The sequence below is a fragment of the Rhinolophus hipposideros genome, assembly GCF_964194185.1.
Source record: "Rhinolophus hipposideros genome assembly, chromosome: 5".
In the NCBI taxonomy this organism is placed as follows: Eukaryota; Metazoa; Chordata; class Mammalia; order Chiroptera; family Rhinolophidae; genus Rhinolophus; species Rhinolophus hipposideros.
Genome location: NC_138051.1, coordinates 31,323,806 through 31,342,079, shown reverse-complemented (window position 1 = coordinate 31,342,079; position 18,274 = coordinate 31,323,806). Strand labels below are relative to the sequence as shown.

The 18,274-nt window shown below is 34.8% G+C and overlaps 1 protein-coding gene across 3 annotated transcripts in view; it reads right to left on the bottom strand.

Moving 5' to 3' along the window:
• Positions 1-18,274, bottom strand: part of SLC12A6 (solute carrier family 12 member 6) — an 86,486-nt gene that overhangs the window by 64,535 nt on the left and 3,677 nt on the right. The window contains exon 1 of one of the 3 annotated variants that reach the window (XM_081049082.1): positions 3,073-3,317. The exons of the other annotated variants lie outside the window; for them this stretch is intronic. Coding sequence (XP_080905208.1) covers positions 3,073-3,193 — 121 coding nt within the window. The 5' untranslated portion in view covers positions 3,194-3,317. Of the gene's footprint in view, positions 1-3,072; positions 3,318-18,274 lie in introns of those variants that run through there. 3 annotated transcript variants of the gene reach the window in all.

The window sequence follows — 18,274 nt, the reverse complement described above, 5'->3', positions numbered from 1 at the left end:
GAGTAAAGGCTTAGAGAAGTTAAATAACTTGCCCAAAGTCACTCAACTAATAATACAAATGATCACTACTCCTAACTAGTAATAACATGTTTCCCCCAAAATAACACCTAACCGGAAAATAAGCCCTAGCATGATTTTTCAGGATGACATCCCCTGAACATAAGCCCTAATGCGTCTTTTGGAGCAAACCTTAATTTAAGACTAGGTTTAATTTTGGGGGGAACACGATAATTAGAAAGCAGTGGGATTCAAAGCCAGGTCCCTGGCTCCAAAGCCATTTTGCTGCCTTTGATGGGGAACTTACAGTTCCTATGCCTTTGTAGCTTTGGGAGAAAAAGTACAACACCTAGCATGACATTTGCACTGAACATGTGTTTGGTGAATAAAAAAAAGGTAGAGAACAAAATCTAGTCACTGAATCACCCATTATGTGCAATTCACCTGGATCTGGAGACACAAAAATAATCCTACAAGGTCTCTACCCTCAAGAAGCCCATTGTCAGTCTATTGTGGGAGAGAGAAGTAAACAGGGGATTGCAATAGAGTGTAACGCGTGCTATTTCTGTAGACAAGTTGCTGAGAAAACATAGGATAAGGCACCGAAAATGGACTGGGGAGGAGGAAAACAGTCAAGAAAGTCCAAGTTTCTGCTTTTCCCTTTGAAACCAAAATTAAGCACAGTTCTTCTAGACTGGCATTCTAGCTGCGAGCATGGCAGGGATTAATGTACTTTTAAAAATTAGTTTATATCTATATTTGTATTTCTACTTTATTTCAAATTACCTGTCTAGCTCAAACAAATCTCATATTAAAAAAAAACACATTTTAAAATTTATTTAAAGGATGATCTGCTTTCTAAATATGTTCAATTTATATGATAGTAAATATTTTTCTCACTATATTTTTTAATGAAGGAAAAACACTCATTGAAAAAAAGCGACTGGTTACATAACTAGCTAGGATTGTAAGTGCCTGCAACAAAACCACAATCTAGGATTTTAACTCAAAACAAGTTGCATTCCAAGCAACTATCATGCTTCCCCAAAAATAAGACCTAGCCGGACAATCAACTCTAATGCATCTTCTGGAGCAAAAATTAATATAAGACCCAGTCTATATTATTAAATTATATTTTTATATTATGTTATATTATACCCAGTCTCATAGTAAAATAAGACCCAGTATTGTATTATATTATATTACATAACACCGGTCTTATAGTAAAATAAGACCAGGTCTTATATTTATGTTTGCTCCAAAAGACTCATTAGAGCTGATTGTCCAGGTAGGTCTTATTTTCGGGGAAACACAGTACTCCAAAAATACCATCTATCCTCAAGAACATTCTACTCCTAAAAAATAAATAAATAAAAAAAGACCTTTTAGGTTTTTCCCATATACATTTCCCCTCTTCTTCCCCTCTAATTTAACCGTACAATAAAGATAAAACACAATTTAGAAAATAAATTCCCATCATTTGTTCACTTACTAAACAACAGTTCATTCAAGTGGACACTTTCTAGGCTGTCGTGGAAAACGCCCAAATAAAACGCCTATTAAATTCGAGTTAGATTATATCTGTCACTTCTTCCTTGTTCAAAACAATTACTATGGAAGAAAGTAAATTACACCTAGCAGTGTACACCTAGCAATATCACTTTTTACGAAGTTGGTCGCTATAAAACAATTGTATGGCTTTTCTAGATGGTTGCTAATAGATAAAATGATTTCAACATTGTTCTAGTCTGAATAAAGCAGATTTCCTCAAACACTATGGAACCAGTAAAGATGAAATGATAAAATAGAGGTGGTGAAGAAATAAACATGAGAAATGAAATGAGGTACAGATAGACTTGTTTGCATTTTGTGAAATTCATGAAGTCGACAGCAAAGACAAAAGCCTAAAGGGATTAAAATCTAAGGGCAGCAAACATAAGCAACTAAAGTAAGTGCAGCTTCAAATACACAATCCTGAAAGAGAACCTAATTTCTTTGCGCTAAAGTTGTGGAAAATCAGGTTCAAGTTCAAAGTAAGTTTACTTTCAACTTCTTATCACCCTGACTATTCAGCAAAATGAAAGTAACCTGGCAGACAGTTTCCATAAAACCTTCTTTCTTATCTTCCCCTAGTAAATTCTCTCACTAGAAGAAAAAGATAAACAAAAGGAAATTTGTTTTTCATAGTCCTTATCTTTAGACATTCTTAAAAATCCAGGGAGGTTTGGTAAGAGGAGAGACCAAACAGCTGTTTATAGCAAGGAACTATGATGTTCCTTGCTATAGGAAAAAGGTTAGAATCATGCAATTAAAAGGAATTTGAGAGTTTATTTCCTTAGCCTTTATTAACACACTAGAAAAGTTTTTGACAATTTACACACTTAAAAATAAAGAGCTTCAAACTATGACTATATTTAATACCATAATATTAAGTTTTTAACAGCATGTTTAAAAATTTAAAACCACAATTCCCCCAGGAAGTGTAACTGTTACCATTAAAAGAAAATAATAGGGATAATCACATTCATCAAATTTATTAAACCTGATGCTATGCTAGTCACTATAATGATCTATTGTACTTTTGTTCTTTCATTAAAGAAGTCTTAGACCATTCACTATTAAATTACTGTTTAACTGGTAAACTGAGGCAAAATACTGAGTAACTTGAGAAGTCTCAAGTGCCAAGTCCACTGTACTAAATTACTGAACCATGCTCCCTCTTTATGTACTTTTCCAGATATAATTTAAACTGTCTGAGCAAAAGGTGAATTCTAAATTCCGCATAAATTGACTTTTACTGTGCCTTTCTTTTTGCTTGAAAACTCTTTTCATACATTGCCACAGATTCAATTTCACCTGTAGGTAATGAACACAGAGCTCATTGTGAGATAAAACAAACCAGAATGTGAAAAAAGAGGTTATCAGATATACAAGGGAGTGAAACATTTGACTGAAAAACACTTTAACCACAATACTTTTTTCTCCATCCTGAAGGAGGTCTTTTGAATATTTTAGTTACCGTTTCTTTCATGAAAAACCCTGTAGGTTCCAAAAGCTCCCAAGTTGAGTACTTACCTGGTTCATCTGAATGCGGAGTCCGGGCTTGTGTTTCTGCTAAGCTGGTCTCCTCTGGGGAGACAGAAGCGGCTGCCCCCTCCTCTGTGTCCTCTACCTTAGTCACGGTAAAGTGTGGCATTGTTTTAGAAATCTTGTGCTTTTTCTGTATTTCAACTTCCTTCCAGCTTACTCTGCCTGCCTACTCCTTGCTGTACCCCTTTTAGAGTCTGCCCACTGCCTCCAGGACACCGACGCTGGGAATCGGGAAATACTTTCAGCTCACGTGATCTACAACCCAAGGGAGGGGAACACTGGAAGACACGCCTTCCAGAGTGTTTATCATTCAGTTAAAAGGATTAGCACTCCACCCCTTGCTTACGGTTATTAAGCTCAAGAATCCCAAGAACTGTTTCGGCTGCTTTCCCAGAGCTGCCAAAAGCTGGAGAGTGGGCAGGATTCATGAACTGCAACCCACTGTGTACCCACCCACTGTTTCCTTCACTTAAGTTATTTCCACCCCTATGCAGGCATGATCTCAACCTTTGCCCTCATATTTCACACACCAGAAAGATTAGGGAACAGTTCATTTTACAAACTTTCCTCTTTAAAGAAAGGCTGGCACTACCTCAATTTAGGAAATGAAACACAATTTGTAAGCTTCTGTTGTTGTTTGATTTCAAAGAAAATAGTCATAAATAAAAGTTTTTTATCTTTCAGATGAGAATATCCATTCATAAAGTATTTAATGAACACCTACGTATTTTATACAAGGCATAGCTCTAGATACTGTAGTGTATGCAAGGACATCCAAGAAGAGACATTAACTTTCCCCAAAGTCCAAGTTTGTTCAAAAGAGCAAAATATTTTTAAAGGGAAGAGTTCAGAATTTTTTATATTGGCCAGTTTAAACATGGTGTTTTAAAGAAAAAAATATCCAAGAAACACCCCTGATTAAAAGGTGCATACACTTTAAAGAACATACTTAACTCTTGGTATACTTTATCAGGTAACTGTATCAAGTTCTCGGTTGATGACTCTAACTATATAGTATGAGGCTCTATCTCTGCTCTGAGAGGAGGGAGGTTGTAATTGAGCCCTGTGTTAATTTCCATGTTGATGATGTAACACTAGGAATGATGTTAGTTAACACCTGACAAGCAAGACTGCCCTAAATTTAACAGAGAAAGAATGATGGTTTATAATCCCCGTTTATTCAGATAGTATGATACGTAACACTTCTAAAAGTGAAGGAACCAATAGTTGCCAAAGACCTACTTTGTGCTCTTCACTAGAAGCTTTCCATTATGATCTCATTTAATCATCAGGCTAAAGAACTTGCCCAAAGTTACAGTTTGTAAATGGTGAAGCCCAACTTAAAAACTCCTTGTTGGTAGGCAGCACAGAAGTTTCATGGGGAAAAAAGTCACACACACTCACCAAAATTTTATTTTATGAGTTCCTATGTAGCACTGGCTGCACACTGGACTCACCCAGAGAGATTTCAACAATTCTAAGACCTGGGTCTCATCCTAGATATTCTGATTTAACTGCTCTGGAGTACAGCCAGGGGAACAAGACTTTCACAACAAAAGCACCCCCCACACACGCACCCTGCCATGGTTCTAATGGGCAGCCAATGTTGAGAATTACTGCTATATGGGAAAGAGAAAAGTTTGTCACCTGTTAAGTCTTTTTAACTAGTTTTTATTCTTGAAAGGAACTATATCAAGTGTGGTAGTGCCCTGAGTGACTTCCATATTTACAACTTAGTTAGCTAGCCTACTAATTTATTCAAAGGAACTTAAAACACTACCAAATTGTCAAAGATTTCAATATTAATTCTGGGTTCCAAATTTGTTAATACTTTAGTGCCACTAAATATTTCCAATAGGATCCTGCCTTTCACATTTATCTTATAAAGAGCTGAATTATAGCTAATCTATAATTGATGGACAGAAACAATGACGTGTTTATAAATCTGTGTATAGCTTGTGCATATAAGCTGATGTACAAATATTATGCTGTCAACCTCTCTCCTCTAAAAAATTCCCCAAACTAAACAAGTAGGAAGGTAACAAATTCCTGTTAATCTATGATAGGAGTAATTTATTTACCAAATTGATGCTTTGGTACCACAGTGGTCAGCAATTTCAAAAAGTTCTCTCCTAGAGTGAACAGTAGATAAAAGTACAGGGGCATTAAAAAATTGGAGGAAAAGTTAAAGCAGTACAGAAAGAGTTGGGGGAGGGGTGGCAAAGCTGAGGTGTGTGAGTGTTGTGTATGGGGAGTTGTTAGATAGAGAGGGTGGGATATAAGAAATAGCTATTTAAAGTACAATAAAAGACCACAATGAAGTATCAGTACACATCCACCATGATGTCTAAAATTGATAAGACTGACATCACCAAGTTTGGTGAGAATGTGGAACAAAAGGAACTTTCATACACTGTTACTGGGAGATAAATTGGTTCACTCACTTTGGGAGAGAGTCTGGTATTTTCCCCTATAACCTATCACCTGCCCTCCTAGGTATTCACCCCCAATATGAAAACGTATTCCCACAGAAGGATTTCTACAGAATGTTCATAGCAGTTTATTACTAATAGTCAAAAACTGGAAACCCAGGTGTACATCTACAGGAGAATGGATAAACAAACTACAATATATCCATACAAAGAATTACCACTCAGCTAGACTCATAAAAAAGAAATGAACTCGTGGTACATGCAACAATAAGGATGAATCTCAAAAACATTATGCTAAGTGAAAGAAGCCTTAAACAAAACAGTACGTACTATATGAATCCACTGATGTGAGGTTTTAGAACAGGCAAAACTAATCCATGGTACCAAAAAACCCAGAATAATGTTTGTCTCGGGGGGATGAAGGTGGAGATTAACTGGGATGAAGTATGAGAGAACTTTCCAGAATGATGCTAATATTCTTTATCTTGATAGAGTTTAGAGTTCCACAGGTGTATGAATTTGTCAAAACTCAGCCCATGTTCACTTTAAATGTGTGTATTTAATTGTATGAAGAGTTTGCCTCAAAAGAAAAACTGAAAATACTGAATTCTAATTAATAACATGCGTTTTGAAGTATTTGGGGGAGGTGAACTAATGCCTTCAAGTTACCTTGAAATGCATAAATAAGCTGGATAGATATGTGAAAGGACAAGTATAATAAAATGTTAATGACAGACAATGGGTGGTGGGTGTATTTTTTACTACAAAAGTTTTTCAACTTTCTGTATTTGAAATTTTTCATAATTAAACGATGAAAACAATACAATGAACTGACATCATTATGAAAATGAATAGGCAAGTCATAGACTGGGAGAAAATATTCACAAAACAAATATTTGACAATAACTTGTATCTAAAATATATAGAAATCCCTTACAACTCAATAATATAAAGACAAAACTCAATACAAAACGGGCAAAAGATTTAAACAAACAATTCACAAAGGAAGTTACACAAATGGCTAATAAACACTTGAAATAGTGCTCAACATTACTGGCCATCAGGGAAATGCACATTAAAGTCACAATTAAAACTGTTGGCAAGCATGTAAAGCAAATGTTGGTGGGAATGTAAAATGGTAACCACCACTTTAGGAAAAGTTCTGGCTGTTTCTAATACATTTAAACACACATCTACCCTATGACCCAGCAATTTACCCTATGACCCAGCAATTCCTCTTCTAGGTATTTACCCAAGAGAAATAAAAGCATAAATTCAAAAAAAAAATTTGAACAAGTATGTTTATAGCAGCTTTATTCATAACAGCCCAACAGGAAACAGCCCAAGTGTCTGTCAGTAGGATAAGGAAACAATAGTATATTTATGCAATAGACTATTCCTCAACAAGAAACAGGAATGAACTACTGATAGATCCAACAACACGGATGAATCTCAAAAACATTACATATTACAAATTATATATTACACATATTACACATTAATTATATGTATACTGACGTGTTTATGGGTGAGGCAAAATGATGTCTGCAACTTACTTTGAAATGCTTCAAAAATAGATGAATCGATGAAAGAAAGAAATATGTAATAAAACAAGTATAGCAAAATGTTAATTGTAGCATCTGGAAGATAAGAATATTGGTGTACATCATACGATTCTTTTAACTTTTCTGTATGTTTGAAAATTTTCATAATAAAACATTGGAAAAAATATATTGAACTTTAATTTAGTTCACTGAAATGTAAAGCTCTAAGATCTAAGTATAAAGCATACCACTTATGGGTCAAATTCTGTTTTATATAAAATTTAGGCAGTCACATAAATGCTTTTCCAACACTTTGATTTTAGAGTTTTGAATGTTGTTTGAAACAGGTTTCAAATATTTACATTTTTACAAAAATCTATGGTATTTTTCAAGAGGTACGATCTAAGGCCAGAGTAGGGCAAAAGGGCTTTATAATGACATTACTCCATTATACATTAGGCCTATATACTCATATTATACACTAGGCCAAATATTATATGCTTTATTTTACTAATTAGTTTGAGTGAAACACTTTATTTGTGACTATATTATGTCTGATTTTTTTAAAAAAAGCATGTGCATTCTTTAGAAGAATGGGTCTACTTTGTGTAATATTTCGAAAGTAAAATTTACCATGAAACACTACCCAATTACTTATTTTTAATCATAGCTAGGTAACAACTCATGGTAACTAGTGCTTTTTTTATTCAACTAATTTATTAAATAAAGACAGGTTAGATTTGGTGAAAAGACCGAAACAATTAAGGGAAAGTCAATGGGAAGTTATTTTCAACATAAGAATTCTCTCTGAGATCGTAATACATTATTATACTATAATATATCATGAAAAATCACTCAATTTTAGAGCAAATCATTTATGTACTTCCTCTGAGAACTGCATTGTACAAAACCTGTCCAAATAATCTAAAACCACACAATCTCATTGCTGAAATGATTCTGAAAAAGAATGTAGTCATTCGTGCTAAAAATGGATCTGTGATACAAGAAAACTTCTATAAGTAAGCAGTAAGCAAAATCCTTGAAATTAAAAAGCCACATACAGGGCTGGCCCAGTGGCTCAGGCAGTTAGAGCTCCATGCTCTTAACTCCGAAGGCTGCTGGTTCGATTCCCACATAGGCCAGTGGGCTCTCAACCTTCAATTCCTTGAGTCCCACAAGGGACGGTGGGCTCTGCCCCCTGCAACTAAGCTTGAACACAGCACCTTGAACTGAGCTGCCTCCCGGATGGCTCAGTTGTTGGTTGGAGCCCGGGCACTCAACCACAAGGTTGCCAGTTCAATTCCTCGAGTCCCGTAAGGGATGGTGGGCAGCATCCCCTGCAACAAAGATTGAACACGGCACCTTGAGCTGAGCTGCCACTGAGCTCCTGGATGGCTCAGTTGGTTGGAGCATGTCCTCTCAACCACAAGGTTGCCAGTTAAACTCCCACAAGGAATGGTGGGCTGTGCCCCCTGCAAGTAGCAACGGCAACTGGACCTGGAGTTGAGCTGCGTCCTCCACAACTAAGACTGAAAGGACAACAACTTGAAGCAGAACGGCACCCTCCACAACTAAAACTGAAAGGACAACTTGACTTGGAAAAAAGTCCTGGAAGTACACACTGTTGTTCCCCAATAAAGTCCTGTTCCCCTTCTCCAATAAAATCTTAAAAAAAAAAAAAAAAAGCCACATACATTTTTAATACATGAGTTTTACCAAATGTCATTCTGTTTATTCTTGGGAGAATCTTGTAGATATGATACTGAGGTTTTAGTAACATGTTCACTAACATTCTTTTTTTAAATAAAAAAATGCAATTAAAACTTGATCAAAGGTATTAGCATGTTATTAAAAAGCTGGAAACACATAAAACAGAACAGACTAGATTTCATGAGCACATACAATATAGACTTAATTCATCTTATCTGTCTACACCTTTTCACAGAATTCTCAATCTCTCTCTTACACACACATCGTAAGACAAGGTTTTATGCAAGGTTTTATGTACCTTAAGTGAGCATGTGCACGCACACCCATGTATGCACACACAAGTTCAATGGGAGTGCTGAGCAAAGAACAACGGATTCTGATTTGGAAACAGATTCAAACCTTATGAAGCTCTCCTGAACTGTAGGTTGAACATACCATTCAGAGTGCTTTGTCCACTACTGAGATCTAGTCACACTTAATCTTTAAAATTATAACCAATTAATAGTTTTCTGCTTACAGTATTTGGTTCATTAGAAATAGTGTTTTTAGTAAAGAAAGTGGAATCTACTTCCAAGCAGTTGCTTTTAATGGAGTATGTTAGTACTTCAGAATATTTAGGGTGGACATTCTTATTGAACCATTGCAACGACTAGCCATCAATTAAATATGAGTGGAAACTAACTACATTATACTTTAAATTTCTTGATCAAACTAACTTTCTTGATCAAGGTAAATTTATAAGAAACTTTGAGCTATAAAGATTACGTTTTATCCTGTTGTAAACCTTTCATGCTCTTTGTTCCATAAATCTTTATGACAATAATCCATTCTACTGAGCGAGATGTGTTTGAGAAGAAAAATATCTGAATTTCTTTAAAATACCTGAATTATAACTTCAGATATGGAGTTATATGGAGATGAAAGAGACCATATGTGCTAGAACAGCGATTCTTAATGAAAATTTCAGACTTGCATGAAAGACTAACCTACTTCTCCCCCCCCTCCCATTCAGATACTCCTGCTTCAAAGGGCCACTGGTAGGGAAACACTAACTCACATGCCCTTGAATGTAATATCATTCAGGTTAGGCAATCGTATGAAAGGCTGTGAATCATTGTTTTAGAACAGTGCTTTGCAAATTATCTCAGGTAAAGAAATATTTTTCTCTAAATTTCCAATCCATTGTGAGCTAAAAATTTTGTAAAAAAAAAAAAAAAAAGTAAAAGTGAAATACTAGAAAAAGGAAATGAAAATGTACAAAACACAAGTTCGAATTTTTATTATTAGATTCAACAGACATAAAATTGCTCTATCAAACTGCTATGCAAGTTTCTAAAATTCTCAATTTCTGAACTTATCTCCTTACAGACAGCTAATAAACAGCTCATGGGCCAGCACTGTCTGCATACTATATGCAGCTCTGTTAGAAAATGTTGTAAACATTTTACTAAAAGAGAACGAGTAGATCACTACTTAAATTTAGAGCTATAGCTGGAACCTGAAAAGTATACGGACTCTCATTCTTGAGTAGACGTATATACATTTCCTTATTTTTCATATTCAGTAAACCCTTTTTTCCCCTCAGATGCTGCAACAGTAAATATTAGTTTAAAATATCTAAACGGTCACAAATTCTAAATTTTACCTTACAATTTAGACAATTACAGAAAGAATGAAATGAATTAATCAATTATTTTGGTGAGGACCAACTACCACAGATATTAAGGACTTAAGCCTTCTAAATCTCAAAATTCTGTAAGACTGTCTATGAAAATGAATTTTTATAGAATGGCATCAGTGATGAATATATAATGTATTTGGAGGCTAATAGCTGAAAGATAATACATAAAAAACATTATTTTCTGATGGATTCATAATATTTTAGAATAAGGGAGACAAAGAGTTCTACAAATCAAACATCAGGATAATTTCCTGCTTTACTGAGGCTGAAGGAATCATGCATTTATTCAATATACCGGGGTTGCCAAAAAAATGCAAGAAAAATGTATACACATTTTAATGTACACATTTTTTTGGCACCCTCTGTATATTTGAAAGCCTACAATGTGCCAGGAAATAGGAATGCAATGGAGAACAAGATACTGTTCCGCCCTCAAGGAACTTAGTCTTGTTATCCAATTAAGGATAAATAAAAGGCAATATAAAACCAGGACTATATAGTATAAGCATATAAAGAAGCTTGAGACCACAACACTCTATCACTTTGCCTGGTTACTTCTTCAGGGACTTAAAGCTGTGAGTCTTCACTAGAGGAAAGACTGGTAGGAGAGCTGAAGGCTTGCTACTTGAATTTCATAGCTACGTCAACCATTTTGACTGATCCAAATACGAAAGAAGGCATTATCAAAAGCCTCGGATTATTCAGAGACCTCAGCTTCCACTGTTACTTTTTCCACAATATTGCTACTCTCTATATAAGGCTGCCCATCTCTTTCATTAGTCTAAGGTCATTGCCACCTAGGTGTGACGGAACCAAGAATCACCAACCAAAGAGGTACAGTCAACGATTTCATTTCTGATGTATGATATGCCATTCTTTTATTATGAAATACTTGCAAGATGGGCTTCTAGTCAATACTACAGTGTAAAAAAGGCATATGAGGGTGGCCCGATGGCTCAGTTGCTTAGAGTGTGAGCTCTGCCTGTTCGATGCCCACATGGGCCAGTGAGCTGCACCCTCCACACCTAGATTGAAGACAATGAGCTGCCGCTGAGCTTCCGGAGGGGCGGCCGGATTGCTTAGCTGGTTCAGCTGGTTAGTGCGCAATTTCTTAACAACAGGGTTGACGGTTCAATTCCCACATGGGATGGTGGGCTGTGCCCCCTGCAACTAAAGACTGAAAACAGTGACTGGACTTGGAGCTGAGCTGCGCCCTCCACAACTAGACTGAAGGACAACCACTCGGAGCTGATGGGCCCTGGAGAAACATATTGTTCCCCAATATTCCCCAATTTAAAAAAAAAAGGAAAATGAAAACAATTCAAAATAAAATTCCCTGGTTAATTTTCACATAGAAAAAGTGTGTTTATAAGTTATTACTTCCTTCCTCCCCCTGCAACAAAACTCCATTTTAAAATAGATCTACTGAGACTCCGGTCAAAATATGAATATTCATTAACTTTAGGACAGATGGACTAATGTAACTAAATCAATAGCTGTTCATGTAATTCAGCACTCTACACTGCCCTAGGTATCTGCAGATAGATAGATCATTTGTGAAAAGGAGTGAAATACACATTGTTAGGCCAAATTTCTTTAGAAACATAGAACCTTAAGTTACTCAGGAAACATGTCATTTTATTACCCACCCCCCATTTCCTTTCATGCCAATACCAGGCAAAATAATTGCAAAAATATACACAGAACATAAAAACTGCATTTCTTTTATGCTTCCTATAATCTACTATACAATTGCAGCTTAATAAATGTTTCAACAGAGCCAACCACTGTTAGTAGAGAAAGGGTAGTAACAACACTGATATTAGAATCACACATACCTGGGTTCAATTCACTATTCTTCATTTATTACTTGTATGCCCTTGGGCAGCTTACTTAACCACACCAGCTTTAGTTTTCCCCTGGATAAGAAATCCCATCTTAGCTCAGAAGAAAATAACTTTTTTTTTAAATGAAAAAATACCAAAACAGATGATTTTTCAGGAAAGGAAAGAATTAACTTCATCTAATAGGGAAGAATGTTTTCTATTTCCAATTATTTATTAAAATTTTATTTGGAAATTAGCACACTGCTAAACTAGAAAAAATAAATCAACATAACATCATTTTTTACATTCATTTTAGGATATAAATTAGCGAGCTATGAAAATAAGTATTATTTCTGGATATTTAAAAGTTTAAATATTAAATAATAATGCTCTCAAAATAAAGATGAATTTCAGTTGTTCAATTTGTCATAGCTCCTCAAACTGAAAATGCACATGCATATACAAGAATGTCTAACTTATTAGTGTTTTCTTTTTTAAACTAGCAATGTGAAAAATACATAGCCTTACCCCATAGTGAAAGCAGACTTGTCTGGTAAAATGGAGGAAATTCTGGTGCCACTTTGCCAAAAATTAAAGCTATCTACCAAATGGTTCCGATTGTAAACAGATGCATGCTATCAATTGAATACCTTGCACGAATTTCTCAAGGTCATGAGAAGCATAGTTAGGTTTACCAATGCAGTAATAAAAATGCAAAGCAGAAGTTGCCACTGATAATTTAGCAAGGAAACTTAAGACTGAAACGCAGCTTTGAGCTAAAATAACAGGAAATTTTAAAAACAAAACAAAAAACCCCACTAAAACTAGGATTCAGACCTAAACATACCTGTCATTTCCTTATAACTTAATACAGCTTTTATTTTCTATTTCTGTGCTTTTCAACTATAAAAACTTCAATTTTAGAAGGAAAAAAAAAGCTTCAGCCCTTACAATTTTTCCAGTTAAGACATCCAAAGGTAACTTCCATGTTTTGCCAAGCCTCTTAGATTGATTTATTTTACAGTATTGACTTGATTCTGAAATTTTGTTTACTGTAAATTGCACCAATGATTTAACAATAGCTTAAAATTCTTCAAAAGTAAAATACACTCAAACATCAGAAATATTAAAAATATGATAAATATACACCTTAGAACTGAGCAAATATGCTAACACTATTATCTATTAATCAACTATTGAACTTCTGTAGTTAAAGCAAGGTGCCGTGCGTGTGTGTGTGTGTGTGTGTGTGTATGTGTCTGTGTATACGTATGTTATGCAGTTTTGTGCTCATATCTTCATATTTAATTGCTGGGATTCTACAAAATACACCAAAGCACTAATCACTGGGTTTTAATCAGAATATATCTTACTGTTTTCCCATTTATTTATAAACACTTCATTAATATATTAAAATAATACACTGTTTTATATATTCATAAGCTAAAATGCTTTCAAAATTCCTACAATATAGCTCTCCAAACCTTCATACCAACTGTTAAGAAACACATTACCAAGAACTTAAAGACATATAAATTACATTATTCTGAGTTTTACAAGTCTACCAAATGCAGCTGTGCTGATTGTGTCAGGCCAAAAGGGCAAGGTCTGGGGGCTGAAATCCAGTTTGCCTTTACTAGTGAAGCTTGGAAGGAATGCATTTTTAGAATTTGTACAAAGGTCTTGCTAGTCCACAAGCATTTGTTAGGCAGAGGGGGAAAAAAGAGTCCACTATCCAAAAGTTTACAACATATCGTTCTTAGGTCATTCATTATAAATTGCCTTAAACGTCAGCTATAGAAACATTCCCCTTATTCTAACAGCCTTAACCCTTTTGCCAATATGGTCGGATATGTCCGAATGAATATTTCCATTTGCTGACTGTGGATGGAAACTTCCAGAAAGGAAATTTAGGAACGCCAGATGTACATTTTTCTATATTTTTGTGTTTTTCAATAATGAATAATAGCAAATTTTTATACATAAAAATGTCATTTATATACAAAGCAGCTCAAATTGTTATTATTAAATGCATAAAATAGTCAAAATATCAGCTTTTTGGTTTTGGTGGATTTCTGACACATTTTGAACAAAAAACTTGAAATCAATTAATGCAGTGAAAGAGTTAAAAAGGGAAAACTTTTATGAAGCTCCCAGGTTCCCAAGAGTGGCTTCTTCCTTCTTTTCCATTCCAGTACAGGTAATATCAAAGCAAAGCCTATGAGAATCTGAAATCAAGAAACATGCCACTGAGGAAAAGAATGAGGCCCCTGGTGTAATTAGTAAGGACAAAGAAGAGACCACTAAAGATAAAAGAAGCTGAAGCAATCACTTTACCAATGACTGATATTTAATCAAATTATTTAGAGCATTCTATGACAGACTATATAAAAGAAAGTATTTTCCATAAAGCACCTTGACTGCAGTTCAACCTTTTAAAAGTTTTTATTATAGAAATTTTCAAATACACAAAAAAGCATACAGAACAGTAAAATGTATCCTCATGTACCTTTTACTCCAATTCAACAAATTATAAACGTTTGCCAATCTTATTTTGTCTATCTCTCCTCAACTTTTTTGGGGGGGAGTACATTTCATTTCATCTGAAAATACTTCAATATGAAACTCCATAGATGCGGGCTTTATATTACCACAAAGTCATAAATATACTTAAGAAAATCCACAATTAATTCCTTAATATCGTTTAATACCAAATATATGATCCCATTTCCCTGAGTATCTCACAGTGTCTTTTTACAGTTTTGTTCACATCAGGATCCAAAGTTCACACATTGCATTTGGTTGACTGATATGCATTTTTATCTGTAACAGCTTTCGTTCCCTTTCCATCACTCCTTCACTCCATGCTATTTATTTATTGAAGGATCTAGCTATTCAATAAAATTTCCACATTCTGGATTTGGTTGATTGCTTCTTGTATTGTAAAATAGCATATTATACAGTTTAATCATTAGCTATGGAGTATGGAGAAGATGGGAAAACAGTTGTGGTTTATAACCAAAATGTTTCAGACAAGTTATACTGAAAATCTTAAAAAAAATAAAAAAATCTATCAGAGGATGCTATCAGGTGAACTTAGAAGGTATCAAATCCACTTATTTTTATAAAACTATCCATCTTACTACCTTATACAATGTTTTGTCTCACTATCAGAATGCCAAAGTAAAATGGATAGTATTCAAAAACCATATAACATGAAAGGTACAGTTAAAAGAAGGATAATAATTACCTGCAATCGGCAATACAATGGAATTCACTTATTTTGGTTTGGGGCAAAAAATTAGAAGTTTTTTTGGAAAAGTATTAAAAAAGTGCTTGGTACTTTGAAACATGTTCCTAAGGAAAAAAAAAAGCTTTTGAAGTTTCTTGGTCAAACATTATTCTAATTTAAGCCTGTAAGAGACTGATGAGACCTACCAATAACACATAGAATTAGTGGATCAGCCGAGGAAGTGAAATGGCCATGTGTAATGTAATGGTTCCAAGCACAGATTAACATTCTGTAAGAACTACTGTGAAGAATTTTAAGGAAAATTCTGCTGTGCCTTATCTCCTTGGTGAACTTCTGCTCACCCTTCAAAGCCCAGCGCAGGTGGGAAAGTTCTTCCCATGTATGTGGGATTAACCACTTTTACCTTTTTGAGCTATGGTCTCTCAACTCCGGCTGTGTATAAAAATACACTGAAGAACTTTTAAAAACTATTGATGCAATTAAATCTGAATCCCTGAGAATGGGCAAAGATATTTTTTAAAATGACCTCTAGATCATTCCAACATGCAGCTGATTGAAGCATCACTGTTCTAGTAGGTACATTTCATTTGCCTTTACCACAGTATGCTTTTAATTTTCGTTTATATTTCTGTCTCTTTTTTTTTCACTCTATAAGATTTTCGGTTCAGTATATATTTACTGAGTACAAGATATGTATGACATCATTATTTCAGGTGCTGAAAATACAAAGACAACTTTGTTTGCCTGTCCTCAAGAAACTTACAGCCTAATTGGGAAAGATAATATGTAAACAAAACAGCAAAATTAAGCGAAATAGGTGCTGCTAGTTAATAGTCTGTATATGGGATGTAGGGACATAAAGAACTAATCTATTCTGTTTGGGTATGGGGTTGAATCAGAAAAGATTTCAGAGAAGGTAACTCCTTGAAGGAAAGACTTACCTAAATTATTTTTGCATTTTTACCACCTACCACCCTTCTATAAAAACTTAGTAATAGCCAGCCTCAAAGTTGGTATAGTCAGAGTTCCTTGACTCAACTGGCTTTTACTTCTACTCCATTTCAGAAACCCACTCCCAAGGTTGTACACTGTCTCATGTTAACCCTGGAACTTCTGAACTTCTGTTAACACTGGAACCCACTCTGAAACCATTAACTCCAACATTCAATTATCTGATCAGTCTTTAATCCTTCTACTCCTTTCACAACTACTTTACCTCATCAAGTCCTCTAGTCTCTTAGCATTTCCATTTTACCTCTGTTCATCATTTCCTTTGCTGTATTTTTATCTTTTATTTATTTTGCTGTATATTTTTACTGTTGCATTTATCATACAGCACTATAATTTATATGAAAATTTGTTTCCTTTATTAGATCATAACTTTCCTTAGAACAGTTATTGGGCTCTTTTCATCAGTCCTACATGCTTAACACCCAGAACAGGGCCTGACTCATAAATGCTCAGTAAATGTTTGGTGAAGGAATGGATAGTGTTCTTGTCATTTTCACCACTATGCCATGAGCTCTCCAAAGGCAGAAACTATCTTACCTGCATATTTCCTATAATTCCTAGGAGAGGGCCTCACACATATAAGAGCCTCAGGGAGCATTTATTGAATTGTAAAGGATTGAAATGTATTAAAGCCTGTATAAGACATATAAAAATATGTTCCCTGCTCTTTTTTGGTATTATGATCTTAACAATCATTTAAGATAAGCAAATGGTTGTGAAGCAAATGTAAAAACTGTTCATCATAGCAGAGACAAAATGACATAAATGAAAAACACTGGGTAGAAGTCAGAAGGCCTATACTTCAGTCTTGGTTTTGCCACTCTGTGATCTAAAAATAATCATCTCTGTAAGCTTTAGTTTCGTCATTTTTTAAAATGAGGCTTGACCAGAATTTCATTCTTGATCATCTGAGGTTCCCAAACATGCTATGCCTCTTAAAAATTTTTTTTATTATAAAAGGATACAGTCTCAATATAAAAAAATTGTATATGCCCTTCTGAATTGTTTAAATAAAGGAAAATTCCCACTCTCCACCCTATTTTCAAAACTCTCCAGAGATATCCACTCTCAACAGTTCCTTCTGTATCTTTAAGACATTCTTCATGCATAAGCAAGTACAGTGCCAAGACTCTTGATTTTATTTACCAACTGGACAGACCCATAAGTTCTAATGAAACTCTGACACAATGAAAGAACTATAAATACTTTGATAGCAAAAACACAATTATCTATTCAAAACGCCAACAGTAGGAAAAAAATAAAACAGAAACAATTATTTAAAACTTCATGTGTCACCCCCTCACCCCCAACTTGGTTATACATTGTTAAGTAAAAGGTATATAACAAGAAACTTAAGGTGGTAAGCTTCTTTACAGTAAGAAATGCGGGAGGCATGGGAGTTCTGGGGAAAGAATTGATAATCATACCAATATCACAATCACAGAAAAATGTAGAAAGGGCCCCCCCAAAAACAATCACAAAATTCTAAATATTAAAATAGCAAACACAATTCTGAAATACACTATGAGCTTAAGGATAGAGTCAACTGTAGAAAAGGAATTAGCTGTTTTCCTCTACTAACTCCAGTCCAGAGACAGATGTAGATTAACATATGTCCTTGATTTTCTTTTGAAGATCTATGTGTAACGAGGGCATCCGCATATTATGAGGCCAAAGATGAAACAATTATTTTTCTAACCAGTTCCCTCTAATGGTGGGGAAAATATGTC